Raw genomic sequence first — 22501 nt, 5'->3', positions numbered from 1 at the left:
GAACCTGGGAGGCAGAGGTTGCAGTGAGCCAAGATGGCACCACTGCACTCTAGCCTAGGTGACAGAGCAAGACTCCATCTCAAAAAAAAAAAAAAAAAGGTCTGGAGATCGATGGCGGTGATGGTTGCACAACAATGTGAATGTGCTTAATATTATTTAATTGTAACTTAAAAGTGGTTAAATAGTAAATTTTATAAATGTTATATGTATTTTACCACAATTAAAATTTTTTTTTTTTTTTTTTTTTTTTGAGACAGGGCCTCCCTCTGTCACCCAGGCTGGAGTGCAGTGGCTTGATCTTGACTCACTGCAACCTTCACCCCCTGGGCTCAGGCAATTCTCCCACCTCAGCCTCCCAAGCAGCTGGGACCATAGGCGTGTGCCACCGTGCCGGGGTAATTTTTTGTATTTTTAGTAGAGACGAGGTCCCACCATGTTGCCCAGCCTGGCCTCAAACTCCTGAGCTCCAGCGATCTGGCCGCCTCAGCCTCCCAATATGCTGGGATTACAGGTATGAGACACCGTGCCTGGCACTAACATTTTTAAAAATTATATTTAACAACTACATTGATCTAAAGATGGGTATATTAATATCATATGTTAAAACATGTTCTTCAGCCTAAAAGTTCATTTTTTTCTTCTGACTTTAAATATATTAGAACAGTTTTTGTGGGTTCCTAGAATTCCTGTGGGCCACCATGTTTCCTGTGCCTGATAGATGAATTTGCTTTGGATGGGTGCACAGCCCAGCTCAGGGTAGCTGCGTGGACCACCAAGAGTCTGCTGCAATCATGTTCTTGACCATAAGAGAAAACTTTAACGAAGAAGCTTCCATAACACCATCAAAAAAACAATTTGGAATTACATTAAATTGATATTTTAACTTGGGGAGAATTTGTATATTTAAACAGTTGGAAATCTGTGAATATAGATGCTGGTCTCTTCAGGTTTTCTGTCTCTCAGTAGCATTTTACAATTTGGTTCATTTGTATCTTGCACATTTCATACCAGATTTATTATTAGGTGTTCTACCATTTCCTACATTATTGCTGGCATCAGTTTTTTGTTTGTTTGTTTTGTTTTTGTTTTTGTTTTGTTTTTTTTTTAAACAGGGTCTTGCTCTATTGCATAGGCTGGAGTGCATTTGCGTGACCTCAGCTCACTGCAACCTCTGCCTCTTGGTTTCAAGTGATTCTTGTGCCTCAGCCTTCCAAGTAGCTGGGATTACAGGTGTGCCACAATGCCTGGCTAATTTTTGTATTTTTAGTGGAGACGGGGTTTCACCATATTGCCCAGGCTGGTCTCGAACTCCTAACCTCAGGTGATCCGCCTGCCTCAGCCTCCCAAAGTGCTGGGATTACAGGCGTGAGCCACCGCACCCAGCCAGAAAATGCCTATTGCTGGCATTAGTTTTCGTACTCTATCCTGTAGTCAGCCATCTTACGGAGCTCTTATTAATTTTAATAGTCTTATAGAATCTTTTAGATTTTCTAGATGTATGTTCAAGTAAACAGAAGATATAAATATTTATATCTTTTAAGTTTTTTGTCTTATTGCATTAGCTAGAACTTCCAAAATAACCTTAGGTACCAGTGGTGATATCATATACTAACTCTACTTAGATACAGTTCTGAAATCTCTAACTTATTCCATGGGTCTATTCTGTAGTCCTTTCCGGAACCGTATTGTTTTAATCATGTGTAAATAACTGGTAGTGAACCAGCCCACTACAGTTCATCTTGCTTCCAAAAATTTTCTCTTCTTCTTTCTCTTCTTTCTTTCTTTTTCTTTCTTTCTTTCTTTCTTTCTTTCTTTCTTTCTTTCTTTCTTTCTTTCTTTCTCTCTCTCTCTTTCTCTCTCTCTTTCTTTCTTTCTCTCTCTCTCTTTCTTTCTTCTTTTTTTTTTTTTTTTTTTATGGAGTTTCTCTCTTGTTGCCCAGGCTGGAGTGCAACAGCATGATCTCAGCTCACTGCAACTTCTGCCCCCCAGGTTCAAACAATTCTCCCGCCTCAGCCTCCTGAGTAGCTGGGATTACAGGCACACACCACCACACCCAGCTAATTTTTGTATTTTTAGTAGAGACGGGGGTTTCTGGCCAGGCTGGTCTCGAACTCCTGACCTCAGGTGATCTGCCTTCCTCAGCTTCCCCAAATGCTGGGATTATAGGCGTGAGCCACCGTGCCAGGCCAGGAAATTTATTTCTATTTTCCTTAGAGTTCGTCTGGGAATGGCTGCCTTTTTTTTTTTTTTTTTTTCGAGACAGGGTCTGACTCTGTTGGCCAGGCTGGAGTGCAATGGCACGATCACAGCCCACTGCAGCCTAACCTCCCGGGCTCAAGGGATCCTTCCACCTCAGCCTCCCAGGTAGCTGGGACTACAGGCTTGTGCCATGACGCCGGGCTAATTTTTGTATTTTTTTGTAGAGATAGGGTCTCACAATTTTGCCCAGGTTGGTCTCGAACTCCTGGCCTCAAGTTATCCTCCCACCTCCACCTCCCAAAGTGCTAGGATTACAGGCGTGAGCCACCGCGCACGGCCTGGCTGCTAAATTTTATCTAATGACTTCTCTCCCTCGACTTGCTAATGTTAATGAATGGGAAGTAAAGGGGGCATTTATGGGAGTTGGGGCAGAAGACAAGGAAGCCCTCTCTGAGGTGACATTTGTGATAAGACCAGGTACCCTTGTCACAAATATCAGGTTAGAATCTCTTTGCTGTGGGGACAGAGCGCAGCCGGCAGCAGGAGTGCTTTTCAGGGTTAAGGGCGACAGGAGCTGTGCGGAGCCATCTCACAACCCTGTCCAGGGCACACTTTATTGCTAGGAGGAGATGCGCAAACGGTAGCGATCAGGTAGAGATCCTCGTGTCCTCTTTTATCTCAGGACTCCAAGGCACTGGTGAGCAGTTTCTATTTAATGAGCAGCCATTGAAGCCTCCCAATGGCGAGAATGAGCCTGCATCTTTACCGACCCCACTCCACAGACGAGGAAACTGAGGCTCAAAGAGGCCCGGGTCGCCTCTGGGGCGGACTCCCGAGCCGCGCACTGCCGGGCACGTCCAGCAGGTGGGAGTGGGCGCGCGGGGATGGCGCGGTCCCTGGTATTTTTAGTGGGGTGGGGCCGCCGCCGCCCGCCCCTCCCTCCAGCCTCCCCGCCCCGCCGGGGAAGGCGGGTCCTGGCGGCCAGCGCGCGGTCCGCGCCCACCCGAGCCGAGCGGGGCCAGCAGAGCGCGCGGCGTCGGTGCCCTTGACCATGGCGGCGGCTGCGCTCCTTCTGGGGCTGGCGCTGCTGGCACCGCGGGCGGCCGGCGCGGGCATGGGCGCGTGCTATGACGGCGCTGGGCGCCCGCAGCGCTGCCTGCCGGTGTTCGAGAACGCGGCGTTTGGCCGGCTTGCCCAGGCCTCGCACACGTGCGGCAGCCCGCCCGAGGACTTCTGTCCCCACGTGGGCGCCGCGGGCGCGGGGGCTCAGTGCCAGCGCTGCGACGCCGCCGACCCCCAGCGCCACCACAACGCCTCCTACCTCACTGACTTCCACAGCCAGGACGAGAGCACCTGGTGGCAGAGCCCGTCCATGGCTTTCGGCGTGCAGTACCCCACCTCGGTCAACATCACCCTCCGCTTGGGTAAGCGCGGGCTGGGGGCACCGCCACCGCACCCCCTGTCCCCACTCTACTGGGGGTCTGAGGCTGAGGCCTGAGCTACTGTGCGCCCAGGTTGGGCTGCAGGACCCAGATATGGTGTTGGATGGGGGCGCTCAGAAATAGGAATTAGGCTGGGTGCGGTGGCTCACTCCTGAAATCCCAGCACTTTGGGAGGCCGAGGCGGGCGGATCACCTGAGGTCAGGAGTTCAAGACCAGCCTGGGCCACGTAGCGAGATCCCGTCTTTACAAAAAATAAAGAAAAATAGGCCAGGCGCTGTGGCTCACGCCTGTAATCCCAGCACTTTGGGAGGCCGAGGGGGCGGATCACCTGAGGTCAGGAGTTCGAGACCAGCCTGGCCAACATGGTGAAAACCCGTCTCTACTAAAAATAGAAAAATTAGCCGGGCGTGGTGGTACATGCCTGTAGTTCCAGCTACTCAGGAGGCTGGGTCAGGAGAATCACTTGAACCCGGGAGGCGGAGGTTGCTGTGAGCCGAGATCGCACCACCGTACTCCAGCCTGGGCAACAGAGCTAATTCCGTCTCAAAAAAAAAAAAAAAAAAAAAAAAAGCTGGGCGTGGTGGTGCACACCTATGGTCCCAGTTACTCAAGAGGCTGAGGCAGGAGGATCACTTAAGACTGGGAGGTTGAGGCTGCAGTGAGCTATAATAGTGCCACTGCGCTACAGCCTGGGCTACAGAGTGAGACCCTATCTCTTAATAAAAAGAAAGAATGAAAAAAAGAAGAAAAAAAACAGGACCTGTACCCCTAGATAGCCAGAAGGATAGACTGAGGGGTGCCCTGTGGGGCGGGAGAGGCAGGGAGTCCGTTGCTGAGCTTTGGTTCTAGATTGCAGTTATAATCCCCTGTAATGGTTTTCCATCCTAGACCGGAACTGTTGGGGAGGTGACACACCAAGGACTGAATTGGTCACCCTCTAGGACAGGGGCTCCTGATCTTGGGTCTTCTGGTCAACTTCAGGTACTCAGTGGACCCCTGAAGCTGCCTGCAGTCCTTGGGTGGGTTCTGGAAGATAGAAGCTGTGATGTTCATCACTGCACAGGCAAAGTTTAACCCTCGGGGGAGGAGGACTAAGTTTCTTCGTGCTGCTGGGCAGCTGCGCCCAGTGGCGTGGCCTCTCCGTCCTGCTCATGACTTGCCGAGGTGCAGGAGCCCTTAGATCTCCAGGAATCAGAATCTGGAGTCTGGACCCAGCCCTGGTTCTCAGCCCCTGCCCCCACTGCAGGGAGCTGGAATGCTCTCTCCTCCCTCCGAGTTCAGCCCGATTCCCATGTCCTCTGTGGCTGGGTATGCGCTAAGTGTCTTTCCTGTTGCAGCCTCCGCTGCCCTTTCAGGAGGGGCTGGTATCACTAGTTAGACTCCCTTATCTTCGAGGTCAGCCTCCCAAAGCTTTGAAAACTCAAATTATTTTTATAACTCATTTTGGCTGCTAAACCTGACCTGAGGCTATTTATAAGCTATGTTTATCCTAATGAGAATGAATATTCATTCGCTTTGCTACTGAAATCTCATTTGAGTACAGCCAGCAGCCCCAGACCCCACTGGGGGTATTAGCACAATATATGGCATAAGGCCTGCATCGTCTTTCTAAAAGCTGAAAAATTCTCAATTCCCAAACACATCTGGAGCCTAGGAGTTTGGATTAGGGATGATGGGACTGTATCCCATGTTTCAGATGAGAAAATTGAGGCTCAGAGAGGTGGTTCTGCCCAAAGGCACATAGCTGCTAAGTGAGCATCTGAGCGTGGACATCCGTGGACATCAGAGGTCAGAGCATAAACTCTTTGATGTGAGTTCCGCCACCCATCAACTGAGTCAGCTCCACCTCAGCCTGGTGACAGTGTCCTGGGGAGGGCTGGGAATTGACATTGGAGTGGGGTGGGGGGAGGACCGTGAGCCCCCTCTGCAGAGCATGCAGGTACCGGCTGCCGCCTCAGAAACTCCCTTCTTCTGGGGCCACGTCACCTTCTCTCGGCCTATCTGGATCACTAGGTGGGGCTTCTGGATGGGACAAGGGGGAGGGGACAGGAAGCCAGTGGGGAGGGGGGAGGCTGGGGGAGCTGTCTGCATGGAGCTGGCAGGACCCCAAGGCCACAGGGGAAGGAATCTGGGACAGAGTGGGGAGTTGCGGGGGAGACACAGTTCTCCATGGCAAAGGGTATCACATGTGTCCTGGGAACCCAGGGGCCAAGGAAAGAGCTCAGCCCAGGCACAAACAAGGTGGGAGGAAGTTGGGAGAAATGGCCAAGTTTTTGGATTTGAGGTAGTTCCTGTTTACTGAGCATCTACTGTGTGCCAGGCCCTGTGCTGATCTGTGCACCCTCGTTGAACTCTGCCTGGAACCTTAGAAGCAGAGTGGTTCTGATACTTCTAAAAGCAAGGAAACTGAGAGCCTCCACACTGTGAATGTAGAGAGCGAGGACACACACACACACACACACACACACACACTCACTCCCTGCTGTGTCTTATCCCGGTGAACATTCTTCCTGTTTTGTCGCCGAAAACCAGGTATATAGGAGAGAGTCCACAAGTGTGAGTGACAGGGTCACCTCCTCTGTCTTGTGCTCTGGAGCCAGCTCAGCGTTCTCTTTTGCTTGCTCTGGGAGGCAGAATAGGGTAGAAATCACGAAAGGGGGCTTTGGACTTAGGCCCAGCAGAGCCACTCACTGGGCAAGCGGAGTCCCCTCTCTCAGCCTCAGTTTCCTCACCTGTACTGTACGGATAAGAGTCGCCACCTCCTGAGCAGCTGTTCGGGTTCATGAGCCCAGGTCGGAGCCATGGCCGTCCTTGTGTGTGACCAGCGTGGCTGCTGAGACAGCTCAGGGCTGAGGCTCCCCTGCGGGTGGGCTCCCCTGTGGGGATTGAGAAATGCTCGACCCGGCCACCCTGCCTCCTCAAAGACATCCTGACGCTGGTCTCTGTTTACACACAAGGGGCGCTGGGGGCCCAGCGCAGCCCCAGATTTGGCCTCTTTTTGGTCTCCTATGACTTCGGTTTGCTCCAGGCTAAGCCATAGCTTGCATAATAGCGGGGGAAGGAGAGGCCTGGGATTGTCGGTGTTCCCTGTGGAGGCCGTCTGACGACCTCTCCTCCTGGTCCTTAGGCCACCTCTGCTGGCTCTGTCCCCCCACTACTCCCTCTCCTTGAAGGCTCATGGGAGGGGAGAGTGGGCGGCCAGCTCTGGCCCAGGGTCTCCTAGAGGGAATGGGGTGAGGGGCAGGGAAGGAGATGGAGGTCGCTGCATTCCCAGCCCCCCGTGGCTCCTGGACATCTGTTCCAGATCCTCCCGTCGTCTCTGAGCTGAGCCTTCCTGTCTGGGATGAAAGGCAGAAGTGGGGTCTGGCAGCCCCAGCCCGCCACCAAGGCCCAGCGAGGCCACTGGGCTGGGGCCTGGGAGTCAGTGGGGTGTGGGGGGAGTGGACAGTGACAGGGGTACAGACCATTCCAGGGCTGTCACCATGTGCCAAGGACTCGCCCAGGCGGCATCCCAAACCGGCATGCTTTCTTCTTTTACAGACAGCAAAACTGAGGCGCTGAGGGTGAGATCAGTTGCTTAGGGTCGCACAACTCAATAAATAGTGGCCCCCAGGACCCTCCCCCTAACTGCTGCGCTTGGGAATGAAGAGGGTCTGGGCTAGGCTGGTCCACGTGCTTCAAGCCTCGGTCCTGGGAGGAACACTGTGGGCTGTGGCTTTCGGTGGGCTGCACTTGGATCGCTGAGAATCTCCTGGAACCACAGAAAGACCTGAGTCCCAAGCGGATGAGTTCTCCCCTCCCTCCCCCGCAGGTCCCGATGCCCCTGCGTGGAGTTGATTTCTTCTTGCTTTCATTTAGCCGTTTGCTTGGTGGTCACCCAGCCTTGGCTCACTGGCCACAGGATGCAGCTGTGAACAGGGCCATGTGCAGCCTCTGTTCTGGGGGGCTCGGGGCCCGCCAGGAGGCAGCCTGTACTGAGCAGTGCTGAGAACGAGGATGTATGCTCTGAGAACATGCACTGGGGCGCACGAGCCTCATCTCTAGGGTCAGGAAGGGTCTCGCTGAGACCTGAAGGATGGTAGGAGCTGACCAAAAAGGATGTTCCAGGCCGAGGGGACAGCTCCAGGAGGCAGAGGCAGCTCTGTGTGTTCTTCGACCCGCCGGGCCTGGATGGCCTGAGTGCAGACACCGAGAAGACGCTGGGGTCTGGCCAGCCACAGCGAGGAGCCGGGTCCCAGGGGGCTGGACATTAGGGGGACCCTGTGGCCCCTGAGGGGTCCTGGAGCCAGCTGGGTCTCCTGAGCCTTGGCTCCGTTCTGTCTTCCTGTCGAGTGGGCGGCTGCATTTGCCTTGGCCTGGGCCAGTGCTGGGGGCCAAGTCCTCCCTCCTGCTCCCTGGGGGTTCTGGCTGGAACGCTGGGCCCCGAGCAGGGCAGAGGGTCAAGGCGGCGGCTGGTTAGCCTCCATCCACCCACAGAACTGCCCTCCGGGCCCCTGGGCCCAGCTGGCCTTGGCCATCTCTTTCTCTCTGGGCCTCCCAGGACTAATCCAGGAGATGCAGGGCTAGGAAGTCGCAAAGCGCAGGATGGGTGTAAGCAGCCTCCCATGGCCTCTGCATCATCCCTGTCCACTTCCCACACTGCCCTTCAGCAAGGCCTTGGCTGGGCCGAGGCACTCTGTCTCCTCCAGCGCCTTACATGGGCTGTGGCTTCGGCCCAGTGCACTTCTCCTCCCACCTTCAGCCTAACTCACGTCTTGTTCATCCACAAAACCATTGCATGTCTGCCGACCCCTGTGCTGAGCCCTGGGGATGTCTGTCTGCCCCACTCAGCTTAGAGGTGCCTCCTCTGGAAAGCCCCTCACCCCTCCAAGGTTGGGCTGAGGGCCTGTCCTTGCATCCTTGCAGCCCCTAATCCTCCTTCCACCAGAGTCTGGATTACACTGCGTGAGGGCTCGGTTTATGTCCACCCCTATCTCTGAGCTGCCAGAGTTTGGGCAGAGGGCATGTCCTTGCATCCTTGCAGCCCCTAATCCTCCTTCCACCAGAGTCTGGATTACGCTGCGTGAGGGCTTGGTTTGTTTATGTCCACCCCTATCTCTGAGCTGCCAGAGGGAATGCCTGTTTTCACATCTGTGCCCCAGTGCCCAGCCTGCATTTGCCCACTGCACAGGGTGCTGGGTAAAGGTTGGTCAGGCGAATGAATGGAAGAGCAGCTCAAATTTCATTGAGGCTGGGTGAGGCTCACACCTGTAATCCCAGTACTTTGGGAGGTAGAGACGGGAAGATCACTTTCACCAGAAGTTCAGGGTCAGCCTGGGCAACAAAGTGAGACCCTGTCTTTACAAAAATAAAAACAGAAATGAAAAAATTAGCCGGGCGTGGGGACAAGTGCCTGTAGTCCCAGCTACTTGGAAGGCTGAGGTGGGAGGATCGCTGGAGCCTGGGAGTTCGAGGCTGCAGTGATCACACCACTGCACTCCAGTCTGGGCAACAGAGTGAGACCCTGTCTCAGAAAAAAGAAAAATGTAGTTGAACAAATGCTTCATGCTTGGGACTGTTCCAAGTGCTTCTAAGGCATTTGCTCATTTAACCCTGTTATTGTTATGCCTATTTTGCAAATGGGGAAACCGAGGCACTACATTGCAGTCACTTAACCCAGTGAACCTGAGGGAGTTCAGGTATTTTGCCCAAGGCCACAGAGCCAGGAATTGGTGGGGCTGGGCTGTGAACCCCAGGGTTGCAAGATTGCACTGTGTTTCCTCGCTGAGAGCAAGGGAGTGAGGAATTCATGGATGAAGGGCCCCCAGCCTTGCAGGTGCCTCCCGTACTCCTAAGCCACGGTGTTCACAGCAGCGCGGCCGTCCTCCCAGCCCAGCCCTGCCCTGCCCTGCCCTGCTCTCCCTTACCCAGGCTTCAGCTGCTTGGTCTACCTCCCTTCCCTGCGGCCCCTTGTCCCCGGGCAAGCCCTCCCAGCAGCCATGCCCTTCCCCAGCTCATGCCCTTGCTTCGCTTATTTGAATCATAGTCGACGTCCAGGACTCCACCTGCACCCCTCGCCCTGACTCGGTCTCCACCTGAGCCCTCGAGTGGGTAATTTGAGCAGCCGCCTCGACACCAACCACTCTGGATGTCATGCAAGGGCCCCCGTGTGCAAAGGCTATGCAAGGGCCCCTGTGTGCATAGCAGCATTTTCTTTTCTTTTTTATTTTTTTGAGATGGAGACTCACTCCGCCGCCCAGGCTGGAGGGCAATGGTGCGATCTCGGCTCACTGCAACCTCCACCTCCCAGGGTCAAGCGATTCTCCTGCCTCAACCTCCTGAGTAGCTGGGATTACAGGTTCCTGCCACCACACCTGGCTAATTTTTTGTATTTTTTTGTAGTGACGGGGTTTCACCATGTTGGCCAGACTGGTCTCGAACTCTTGACCTCAGGTGAACTGCCCGCCTCTGTCTCCCAAAGTGCTGGGATTACAGGCGCTGTAATCTGGCCCATAACAGCATTTCCACAATAGCCAAAGGCAAGGCAGCCTAAGTGTCTACCAAGGGGTGAATGATGAGCAAGAGCAAATGTGGTCCATCCATCCAGTAGAATATTACTCAGCCCTGAAAAGGAAGGAGATTCTCACACAGCCACAGTATAGAGGAACCCTGAGGACATTATGCTAAGGGAAAGAAGCCAGTCAAAAAAGAACAAATACTGTAGGGTTCCACTGATATGAGAGGCACCCTGGGATAGTCAAATCCACAGAGACAGAAGGTAGAATGCTGGTTGCCAGGGCTGGGGGAGGGGCAATGGAGAGTGACTGTTTCATGGGGACAGAGTTTCAATATGGGAAGATGAAAGAGTTCTGGAGATGGATGGTGGTGAAGGTTGCACAACAATGTGAGCTGTGCAAATGGCTAAGATGGTAAATGTCATGTTATGCGTATTTCCCCACAATAAAAGAAGGTTTGGGGAAAAGTACACGTCGGCCCTGTGGGAAGGCAGCTTGGCGACATGGTTGAAGATCCACAAGAATATTCCTGGCCTTTGGCAAAGGAATCCTACTTCTGGGAATTCAAATAAGGGAAGGGTCCTAATGCATGAAAACATTCATCGAGGCGTTCTTTATAGTAGGGAAAAATTGGAACCATAAGGGAATAGTTAAGTAAATTGTAGGACATAAATTCACTTGGTGATTGGAGCCATTCAGTGCAACAGCTGACAAAGGGTTTGTAATACACAGGGAGCGCTTAAGTCAAAATGTTGAATGAAGAAAAAGACACAAGTTGGTACATGTGGAATCATCAGATTTATATTTTAAAATCCCTAAAGAGTAGGCAAAAAAGAAAGACATCAAACTGGCAAGCGTGTTTGTCCTTAGGACTTGCAGCGACCTTTCTTCCATTTTCCGTGTTTCTACATTTTCCCAATATTCTCTCATGAAGCTTGTTCTAATTTAAAAACTGGAAAAAACACATTGCTACGATTTTTTTTTTAAAAGCACCCGCCTTGCTATGTTCTGTTTTAAGATGTTTTTCAAAGTTCTGGTGCAGCACAGCTTGGCACCGTAACTCCCAACCCCTTAAAAGAAAGCATGCAGAGCAAACAGGGTCCGGATCTGGGGGCGGCCTGGTGTCTGCGCCTGTTTGGAGCAGAGGCTTTGGGCCTTGGAACCAGGTAGGGGGCTGGCCCAGATGTGTATTCGCTAAAGGATGCTGTGCGTGAGCTGCTGCCGGTCGCCGGCGCAGACTCCTTGGTAAACATCTAGCAGCCAGACACCTCTCGGGAGGGGAGCTTGGAGCCACTTAAAAGGTAGCTGGCAGCTAGAAGCGTGATCGGAAAAGGGCAGTCACTGGGAGTTCATGCAAACGAGTAGCCTCACGCGATAGGAAACATCCCAGCTTTTCTGTCCTTGCCAAACTAGGAGGTGAGAGAAGACGCAGAAATATCACAGACACGGCAGGGACTTTTTGTTACAAGAGTTAATTAGAGGCCGGGTGTGGTAGCTCACACCTGTAATCCCAGCACTTTGGAAGGCCAAGGCTGGTGGATCACTTGAGGTCAGGAGTTCGAGACCAGCCTAGCCAACATGGTGAAACCCCTTCTCTATTAAAAAAAAAAAAAAAAATTAACCAAGGGTTGTGTTGGGCACCTGTAATCCCAGCTACTTGGGAGGCTGAGGCAGGAGAATCACTTGAACCGGAGGCAGAGGTTGCAGTGAGCCAAGATCGGGCCACTGCACTGCAGCCTGGATGATAGCAAGACTCTGTATCAAAAAAAAAAAAAGCCAGGTGCGGTGGTTCACACCTGTAATCCCAGCACTTTGGGAGGCTGAGGCGGGTGTATCACCTTCGGTCAAGAGTTCGAGACCAGCCTGGCCAACATGGCAAAACCCCGTCTCTACTAAAAATATAAAAATTAGTCGGGCGTGGTGGCATGTGCCTGTAATCCCAGCTACCCAGGAGTCTGAGGCAGGAGAACCACTGGAACCCGGGAGGCAGAGGCTGCCGTGAGCCAAGATCACACCATTGCACTCCAGCCTGGGCGACAGAGCAAGACTCCATCTCAAAAAATAAATAAATAAATAAATAAAAGAAAGCAGCTTAATCCCTCCTTTGTGATGAAAAGGTTTCTTCCAAAGGCAACCAAAAGGCTGGAAAAGGAGTGGCCCCAAGATCTTTTTTTTTTTTCTTGAGTCAGAGTCTCACTCTGTAGCCCAAGCTGGAGTGAAGTGGCACGATCTCGGCTCACTGCAACCTCTGCCTCCTACGTTCAAGCGATTCTCGTGCCTCAGCCTCCCGTGTAGCTGGGATTACAGGTGTGTGCCACCATGCCCGGCTAATTTTTTGTATTTTAGTAGAAACGAGGTTTTACCATGTTACCCAGGGTGGTCTCGAACTCCTGAGCTCAGGTGATCCGCCCACCTCGTCCTCCCAAAGTGCTGGGATTACAGGTGGGAGCCACTGCGCCCGGTCCCCAAGATCTTTTTTTTTTTTTTTTTTGAGACAGAGTCTCGCTCTGTCACCCAGGCTGGAGTGCAGTGGCGCGATCTCGGCTCACTGCAAGCTCCGCCTCCCGGGTTCACGCCATTCTCCTGCCTCAGCCTCCTGAGTAGCTGGGACTACAGGCGCCCGCCACCACGCCCGGCTAATTTTTTGTATTTTTAGTAGAGACGGGGTTTCACCGTGGTCTCGATCTCCTGACCTCGTGATCCGCCCACCTCGGCCTCCCAAAGTGCTGGGATTACAAGCGTGAGCCACCGCGCCCGGCCCCCAAGATGTTTTAAACAGCAACGAGAATTAAAATCTGCAGCCCTAGCCCAGACCCTCACAAGCTCCGGGGGCTAATGAGGCTACTTGGTGATTGAGACAGCTGTGTTCCTATCAGGAAAGCCGTGCCAAGATGTCATCCTTGCCTGTTAGCTGGTGGTGACACTGCTCGGGAGTACTTGGCTTCCCTCACCTCCAGGCCGCCCAATATGCTGTTCTCTATGCCTAGAATTCTGTTCCCTCTGCTCTCCTCGCCTGTCTGGCTCCCATGCACCCCTGCTCATCTCACCAGCTTGCTGGACCACATGCCCCAAACTTACTTCTCACCACCTCCTCCCTCTCCATGCCCCTGCCAGCCTGAACTACATACGGGCTTCACCACAAGGTGGCCACAGCTTTGCCAACGTCCTGCCTGGTGTGGAATGCACCTTCTCCTCACCTTCCCTGGCTGATGGCTGCTCATCCTTGGAACCATAGGTTTGAGTGCCTTGTTGATGCTCCCACAGCCTCCCTGGGCGACTTTGTTCTGTTCTGTAAAGACCTGCCTGTCTCGGCCAGGCGCGGTGGCTCACGCCTCTAATCCCAGCACTTTGGGAGGCCGAGGCAGGCAAATCACTTGAGGTCAGGAGTTCGAGACTAGCCTGGCCAACATGGTGAAATCCCGTCTCTACAAAAATACAAAAATTAGCCAGGCTTGGTGGTGCACACTAGTAATCCCCGCTACTCAGGAGGCTGAGGCGGGAGAATGGCTTGAACTCAGGGGACGGAGGTTGCAGTGAGCCAAGATCACGCCACTGCACTCCAGCCTAGGCAGCAGGGTGAGACTGTCTCAAAACAGACAAACAAACAAAAACAAGATCTGCCTCTCTCTCCCTACCTGTAACCTCCCCTTGGGGCAGGTGCCATGAATCCTTATAGCTGAGCATGGCACCTAGCACACAAGAGGTGCCCAGTAAATGCTTGCCAGATGAATGAGTAGACTCGAGGCAGGATTTGTACCTTCAAGGAGTTTATAATCGAATGTGAGAGTGGAGACAGCAGGCAGTCCTGACAGTATGGATCACACTGTCCCAAGTGTGCCTGGAAGTCATGATCCCTGGATGAGTCTCTGTTTCACACTAGCCAGCATTTAGTGAGCACCTGCTATGTGCCAGGTGCTTTGCCAAGTACTTTACCCATACTGTATGGCTGAGATCCCCAAACACTTCATTTACCAGTGAGGAGTCAGGCTCAGGGAGGAGAAGGACTTCCTCAGTGTCATGCCCAAAGTCACTGCTCAAAACCAGGGTGCCCTCCTACTCAGGAGTCCATGGGGACCCAGAGAGAAGGGGCTGCCTAGGAAGGGGGCGAAGGGGGTGCTGGTGCCCATGGAGACATGGAGGTCCCACCCACCCCCCTCCCAGTCTTCACCTGCTGGCTGAGCCAGCAGCCGGGCACAGCAGAGCCTCCCCCTGCCGGGCCCCGCACCGCCCAAGCCAAACAGCAGGAGCGCCAAGCTGTGTCCTCTCCAGCCAGCTGGAACATAAAGCCCATCAAGAATGACACCGGGACAGTCATAAAATCAAGCCAGCCCACATCCGGCACTGACCAAGCAGAATGAGCTCAGTACGAAGAGGCTTATTTTGGGAAAATGGAAACAAAACAAAGCCCTATAATTGGAGCCATCTGGGCAGTAGTGGCCTAGCGAGTGGGGCGGGAGGGGCTAGGGTGGAAAGCTGAGCTGGGAATGCACGGGTGAGGCTGCCCTGCCCACCTCAAGCATTAGAACCAGGTGGGTGAGCTGCTCCCAGCCTACAGGGGAGTCACACCCAGCAGGGTCCCTGAGCCCCATCTGGCCACCCACTGTTCCTGTTCTTCCTCTCCCAACCAAGCTCTTGGCACTTCTGGGTGTGGTGACTCCCTATGAGGAGCTGGGGACTCCCCATGGCCATAATGCCAGATACCACAAGACCCCGGCTGAACCAGGCCTAAGCTCCATCACAGCCCTCCCACCTTGGCACTAAGTCTAAGCCCCAAATATGAATCAAGATTGCCAAGTCTAAAAAAACAAAAAGATTGCCAAGTTCTCCTCTAACCTGGGGAGACCAAACAGTTTTCCTTGGATTGAGTGTTGCCTAGGGCTTTGTGTTAAGAAGGATTCTGAGGTACAGTCTGAGCCGAAACATGACTGAGACATGTCTACATGTTTGCAAAGAGAGGTGGCAGGGCATTCCAGACATTGCAATAAGGGAACAGACGAGGGGCTGAGAGAATGACAGAGAGGAGGGCAAACACAAGGAATATTCCAGAGAATGAGCTAGTGATCTGGTGAATACTGAGGTCACTCGCTGAGGTTGGAGGTGATTCACCAGCTTCTCGTTTTGGTGCATAGAGAGACTAAGGGAGGAAGGAGGGTGCCTTTATTTTTTTTCCCCCAAATGCATGTAACACAAACATGGAGTCTGGCTTTCGGTTCTTTTGGGTATATCCCCGGAAGTGGAAGTGCTGGATCATATGGCAATTCTATTCTTAGGTTTTTTGGTGTTTTTTTTTTTTTTTTCTCCCCAGATGGACCAAAGAGTCACTGGCTTGCTTTTAATCAGTTTTAACCTTTAAGCTTTTGTAAGTGTAATCAACCAGCTGAGGATGGTAGGGGATCTTTCCTAGCACTTCTCGTGTAAACTCAAATTGTAGGTTCTTGCTTGGAGTAACCCAGGCTCTTCACTGCTTACAAGGTTATTCTCGAGTTGCAAAAATTCTCTCTCCATGGTTTTTCCTGTATTCCTCTATTCAATCTCAGCTGCCGCAGAAAGCAGAAAGCAGGCAGAGAGAAAGCACAGGGACGCTGTTTTTGCATCTGTAGTGGAAACCTTAGCAGACGGTAACTGCTCTGGGGCTGTCAAATAGATGCATTGTTTTTAGTTTTTTCAGGAACCACCGGTTTTCCATAGCGGCTGCACCATTTCACATTCCCACCCACAGTGCACGAGGGTTCCAATTTCTCCATCTCCTTGCCAACACTTGTTATTTTCTGTTTTTTTTTTTTTTTTTGATAATAGCCATCCTAATGGATGTGAAGTCCAATTATACGTGTATATAACTGTGTAGGGAAAAACTCCTCAAACTGTGTTTTTCCTTTGCCCTCAGACCACAACCATCATCAACACAGAAGACTTCTGTGACCAAATGCGTGGGGTTCTCCCTCACACAACAAGCAGCAGTACCAGCTGGGTGTCCTCTAATTCAGTTCCAACACAATCTAGTGAGAGATAGCATCAGATCCCACAGGTTGAGGGCTCAGTCCCCAAGGCTGTCTTCCGCCACACACACCAGTCACAAGTCTAGGCCTCAGAAACTTCTGACAGATTAGCTTCAAGTTCCCATGACCCCTTCTTTGGGTTCAGTCAATTCGCTGGAGCAGCTCACAGAACTCAAGGTAACACATTGACTGGTTTATTATAAAGAATATTGCAAAGGACACAGATGAAGAGATGAGCAGAGTGAAGAATGGTGAAGGGGCGGGAGCTTCCATGCCCTCCCTGGGTGCCACGCTCCAGGAACCTCCCCGTGTTCAGCCATCCAGAGGCTCCCTGAACCCTGTCCTTGGGTTTTTATGGATGCTTCATGCATCAGCATTGCTTCCCCTGGGTGTAGGGTGGGACCCTCTTGGAGGGTCTTAAGACCCACAGTCAAAAAATGTCGGGGAAACTTTAGAGCAAAAGGAGGGCAGGAGAAGGCAGAGGCTTGCCCCTGAGGCCAACACACCCAAAATTCTAACAAAAGACCATAAGGAGGGCTATGGGAATCATGAGCCGGGAGCTGTGGATGAAAACACGCATATATATATATATATATATATATATATATATATATATATATATATGTATTTTTTTTTTTAGAGAGACAGGGTCTCACTATGTTGCCCAGGCTGGTCTCAAACCCGTGGGCTCAAGTGATCCTCCCACCTCAGCCTCGCAAAGTGCTAGGATTACAGGTGTGAGCCACCACACCCAGTCCAAAAACTGATATCTATCATAACACCACAATAACATACATAGTACATATAACAGCTTTGGGAGATACAATTCACATACCATATAATTTACCCATTTGAACTATACAATCCAGAAGTTTTAGCTTTTTTTTTTAGACAGTCTTGCTCTGTCACCCAGGCTGGAGTGCAATGGCACCATCTCAGCTCACTGCAAACTCCACCTCCCAGGTTCAAGCAATTCTGCCTCAGCCTCCCGAGTAGCTGGGATTACAGGCACCCACCACCATGCCTGGTTAATTTTTTTATTTTTAGTAGAGACGGGGATTCACCATGTTGGTCAGGCTGGTCTCGAATTCCTGACCTCAGGCGATCCACCTGCCTCGGCCTCCCAAAGTGCTGGGATTACAGGCATGAGCCACTGCACCCAGCCTTTTAGCTCTTACCTAGAGCCAAGATGTTTCAGCAGAGGACTAGGGTGGCTTGTCCTCGGCACCTAAGGAAGATGGTGGTGGCAGTGGGCAGCCCCCTGGGGGTCTCTGGGACAAGGGATGGAAGGATCAGAGAATAGAAAGCCAGCCATGGGGAGGGGACTGGGCATGTTCTGTGCTGCTCTGGGGAGTGAGAGGCTACTGCCAATGGTAGAGATGCGGGAGGGACTCCCTGCATGGGCCGTTCTTCCCTTCATTCATTCATTCCTGTACCAACACTCAGTGAATGCCTGCCAGGTGTCAGGCACCTTGCTAGGCGCTGGGGTGGCAGAGATTACCAAAGAGACGCCCGGTGCCGAAGGTGAGGAGCTCTGTCCAGCATGGGGAGCCACCGCTGAGCAGGTAACTCTGCAGGAGGCTAGCTATGGGGTCACATTGCAGGAGGCCCCCTCCCCTGTCTTGAGGTAATGTCAGGGGTGTGGATTAGGGCTTAAGGTTGAGTTGGGCTTCAGTGAGGAGGGGGTACCTGGATGGAGTCCTAAACGTAGGAGGATGGGGAGAGATGGTGGCATTTCAGGCAGTGGGGAAATTGCCTTTTTAAATTTAGGCTGTACTTCCTTCTTATTATTGAAATCATACCCGCTCTCAGCGTAGAAGCCAGATACTTCCCAGCTCAAACTGTGGAAGGCGGCAGTTCTCCCGCGCCCACACCCCAGCCTCCCGCTCCACCCGGCGCTCTCTGAGCCATTTCTGTTCCCTGATGCATCCTCATCTCCTAGCCCTGTGCCTGCAATGCCGCATCGGGGTTTTTCTCTTCTTAGGCATTGCCTGTTGACATCCCATGAGGGAAGAGGAGGAATCCTTTCCTCTACCACAGCCATCCTTCCTACCCCAGCCTCCCAGGGTAGCTGTGTCATTGTGACGGAGCCAGGTCGGCTGTTGAGGATGCTTCCAGGGTGAAGTGCAGGGCAGGCAGGTGCCTAAAGCCTGCAGATCCCCCAATTGGGTGTCGGGGGCATGTGGGCGAGTAGGGTTAAAGGCCAGGGAAGGGAGAGGCCACTGGAAGCTGGGGGTTCAGGGAGCAAGCAGAGGAGCTCAGGAGGGGCCCAAGACAGGCAAAGAAGAGGAGAGCAGATGGAGGCCCCGGGACAGGGGACTTTCGAGGTGGTGAGCATGATCACAGGCCCAGGAAATGAGGCATGATCAGAGGCCCCTGGCTGTGGCCACGGGGGGCTGTGGGTGAGCTAACTTTGCAAGTACAGTGTCTTCTGTGGAGTGGCCCAGAAAAGCTGAACTGCAGCAGGTTGAAGGTTGAGTTGGGAGATGAGGCTGTGGGGCAGTGGGTTTAAACCTGTCTTGGGAAATTTGGAAGATAGAAACTTGGAGCAATAAGGGGTCCGGGGAGGATTTCGTTAGGATTAGGAGATCTGTAGTCATTGCAAGGGAATGAGGCCGAAGGCACAGTGCAAGGATCGGCTTTGTTGGGGTGTAGTAAAAGAAATAACTTTCGAACGGTAGAGCAGGCTTTCTGAGAATATGGCAACCTCCCCTTGCTGGAGATATTTGAGCAAAAAGAGGTGGCCGCCCATCGGGGTATTGCAGTGGAGATTCCTGTGCAGGGTGGCGAGTTGACCCGGAAAAGGGACGGCAAATACTTGGGAAGCATGCGGGCATTGTCCTTTCCAGTGCCCCAGCAGGCATCACGAGTGGAGGGTGGCATGCCCTGTCCAGAGCTCCAGACAGCTTCCAACGGTCCATCCCGCTAGTGCCTGCAATGCATCCGTCTGCCCTCCCTGGACCAGGATTCCATTCCTCCCTCCCCTTCCATAAAACGGGCCCCGTATTCCTGGCTGCAGGGAAGGCTTACGAGATCACGTATGTGAGGCTAAAGTTCCACACCAGTCGCCCTGAGAGCTTCGCCATCTACAAGCGCAGCCACGCCGACGGCCCGTGGGAGCCCTACCAGTTCTACAGCGCCTCCTGCCAGAAGACCTACGGCCGGCCCGAGGGCCAGTACCTGCGCCCCGGCGAGGAGGAGCGTGTGGCCTTCTGCACCTCTGAGTTCAGCGACATCTCCCCGCTGAGTGGGGGCAATGTGGCCTTCTCCACCCTGGAGGGCCGGCCCAGTGCCTACAACTTCGAGGAGAGCCCTGGGCTGCAGGTCAGAGAGGAGCGGGGCTTGGGGGGTCCGGACGGGGTTGGGAGTGGGTCACGGCAGTAGGAGGGTCTGATGTGCCAGGACATACAGGGTGGGGGACCTGCAAAACCCCATGGTTTTCTTTTTCTTTTTTTTTTTTTTTTTGGAGACTGAGTCTTGCTCTGTCGCCCAGGCTGGAGTGCAGTGGCGCGATTTTGGTTCACTGAAACCTCTGCCTCCTTGGTTCAAGCTATTCTGCCTCAGCCTCCCAAGTAACTGAGATTACAGGTGCCCGCCACGATGCCTGGCTGATTCTTTTTTGTATTTTTAGTAGAGACGGGGGTTTCGCCATGTTGGCCAGGCTGGTCTTGAACTCCTGACATTAAGCGATCCGCCTGCCTCCGCCTCCCAAAGTGCTGAGGTTACAGGCGTGAGCCACTGCCCTTGGCCCCAAACCCCATGGTTTTCAAGTTTTCTGCCACAGAAGCCTTGTTGCACCTAAGTCTTCTGTGGATGCCGCTAATGAACCAGAGGGAAGACGGGCTGCTCAGTGGACCAGAGCTGTCCCTTCCCTGGCCTCCTGGGGCAGAGCCCTGTGGCTCCCAGGAGCCTGTGAGGGCTGCCAACCCACCTGGCCCCTTCCTTATATGGGCGTGGAAGCTGAGGCCTGGAGGGGGATGGCATTTTCCAGGGGCACAAATGAGGCGTGGAAGGGCCCAGGCCAGCACTTGAGTGTCCAGACTCCTGGCTGGTGTTCTTTCCGGAACTCTCCACCGAGGGGGCTCGCTTCCTCCTCCTGTGAATTAATAACAGGGCCTGCCCATGTGTCTCCAAGGGCTCCTATGAAAATGGCAAAATGCGACAGGAACATGGGCTTTGGAGTCATAGAGCCCTGGGTCCCACGCTGTAAGGCCACGCCGACCAGCAGCACTTTCCGTGATGACGGAAAGCGCCTCTAGCTGCCCTGTCCCATGTGGTGCCACCAGCCACCATGAGATGTGGCCAGCGCAGCTTAGGAACTGGATTTCATATTTTATTAATATTTCATTATTATTAAATAATAATACATTTAATAAAATAATAATTATTTTATTAACTTAGCCACATGTGGCCAGTGGCTGCCACATTGGAGAGACTGCTGTGGGGTAGCGGGAACACACATACTGTGACCAGTGCAGCGCTTGGCATGTAGAGCGTGCCCACCCATACTCGGGAGATACGCGTGCATGACAGCTCCCCGTCCTTGTCTTCACGGTACAGAGGACGGCAGGCCTGTCGCCATGTCGGTCCATTCAGGGCCCTCCAGTTCAGCCCATGTAGGTCCACCCAGGTGTGTGGACCTGCCGGGATCGGCACTCATCTGTGTCCACATTGCTGTGTGTCCATAGCTGTTCATCTACACACAAATGTGTTGGGTGGCTCTCCAGTCCACAGGTCCCTGGCTGCAGACCGGTACTGGTCCATGGCCTGTTAGGAACCGAGTCACACAGCAGGAGGTGAGCGCGGGCAGGCAAGCATTCCTACCTGAGCTCCGCCTCCTGTCAGATCAGCCTCCTGTCAGATCAGCTGCGGCATCAAATTCTCCCAGGAGCAACTGGGTTGCGTGTCCTCATGAGAATCTAATGCCTGATGGTCTGAGGTGGAACAGTTTCATCCCAAATCACTGCCTACCCCATTCGTGGAAAAATTGTCTTCCACGAAACCTCTTCCTGGTGCCAAAATGTTGGCACCAGGCTGCTCTAGTCCATTTCCCCGGGTTCAGACCCAAGACTTGCCTAAACCCAGGGAACCTGCCCTCTCCTCCCCTCCAGACTTTCAGGGCGTCTCCTTTGCCAATCTGGGATAATGAGGGAACCAGGGTTAGAATCCTGTTTCCAGAGGGGACACCGAGACCCAAAAAGAAGTTGCATTCTGTCAGCGATGTGCAGCATGAGAACACACAGAGCCGGCTGTGTCGGGGTCCCCAGGACCACCCTTGGGCTTAGTGATTCGCTATAGGGACTCACAGAACTCAGAAAAGCTGTGAGGCTCAGAGCTGCAATTTTTTGCAATGAAAGGCTACCGGCTCACATCAGCCAGGGGAGAGGCGCACGGCCAGGTCACAGAAGGGACCAGGCTCTGAGCTTCCAGCTGTTCTCCCAATGCAGTGGAGTCACACGCACAGCACATATTTCTCCAGAGCCACATGTGACAGAGTGTGCAGAGTACTGCCAACTTTGAAGGCCAGAGTTTTTTTTAAATAATTTTTTTTTCTTAGAGACCTCATCTCACTATGCTGCCCAGGCTGGTCTCTTACTCCTGGGCTCAAGTGATCCTCCCGCCTCAGCCTCCCAAAATGCTAGGCTTAAAGGTGTGAGCCACCACACCTGGCCTGAAGTCCAGGGTTTTTACTGGAGGCTGGCAGTGTAGACACAGCTGACTACCTGTGTGGCTGACCTGTCTCCAGCCCCTCCAGAAGTGAAGTCAGTTCTGTGTGGCCCAAGGCCCCCACCGCAAATCACATCATCGTCATAACTACCTAGTGTGGCCCAAGGGAAGACACTCTTATCAGGTGGGACATCCAAGGATATGGAGGTCCCTCCCCAGGATCCAGGGCAAAGGGCCAGGCCCCTCTTTGGGCAAGCTGAATCCTTTATTACACAGAACCACATCTCTAGACGTCCAGGCCCTGCTTGTCCCACTAAAAATGTACACGTCACCATGATTTTGTTTACAAATTACAATTTCTTCTCCACGGGGCTCCAAAGCTCTGTAGATTAGACAACATCAGCCGAGGTCAGATGAAGACAGGCAGGGAGGGCCAGCCCCCGCTCCCACCTGCGTCTGTGCAGCCACCACCCCGGGGACACCCTTGGCTGTTGGAGGTTTTCTTTCTTGTTGCCTCTTGTGTTCTGGACACTGTCCCTGATGGAGAGATGACCTTTTGAGAAATATCTCCCCTGCTGCTTCTGGACAGAAACCAAGAGCAGAGCAGGACAAAGAGAGGCAAGTCTACCTTGCTCTTTTCTCCTCATGCTCCCTCTGGACACATTTAGGGGGCAGGTGCTTTCTCAGAGGACACAGAACTTG

General features: G+C 53.0%; 1 protein-coding gene and 1 pseudogene across 3 annotated transcripts in view; one reads left to right on the top strand and one right to left on the bottom strand.

The window, feature by feature from the left end:
• The first annotated feature begins 3209 nt into the window (after nt 1–3209).
• LAMC3 (laminin subunit gamma 3) overlaps nt 3210–22501 on the top strand; it is an 80527-nt gene continuing 61235 nt past the window's right edge. For 2 of the 3 annotated variants that reach the window (XM_055270645.2, XM_055270642.2), the window contains exons 1-2: nt 3238–3623; nt 19152–19456. In XM_055270645.2, the coding sequence (XP_055126620.1) occupies nt 3251–3623; nt 19152–19456 (678 nt within the window). In that variant the 5' untranslated portion in view covers nt 3238–3250. Of the gene's footprint in view, nt 3624–19151; nt 19457–22501 lie in introns of all 3 variants that reach the window. The other variant, XM_055270643.2, reaches the window with a different exon arrangement.
• On the bottom strand, nt 15648–15786 carry LOC129479968 (uncharacterized; annotated as a pseudogene).

Source organism: Symphalangus syndactylus, chromosome 3 (assembly GCF_028878055.3).
Source record: "Symphalangus syndactylus isolate Jambi chromosome 3, NHGRI_mSymSyn1-v2.1_pri, whole genome shotgun sequence".
NCBI lineage: Eukaryota > Metazoa > Chordata > Mammalia > Primates > Hylobatidae > Symphalangus > Symphalangus syndactylus.
Note: the sequence above shows the minus strand (reverse complement) of the source record. Positions and strands in the feature narration are given on the sequence as shown.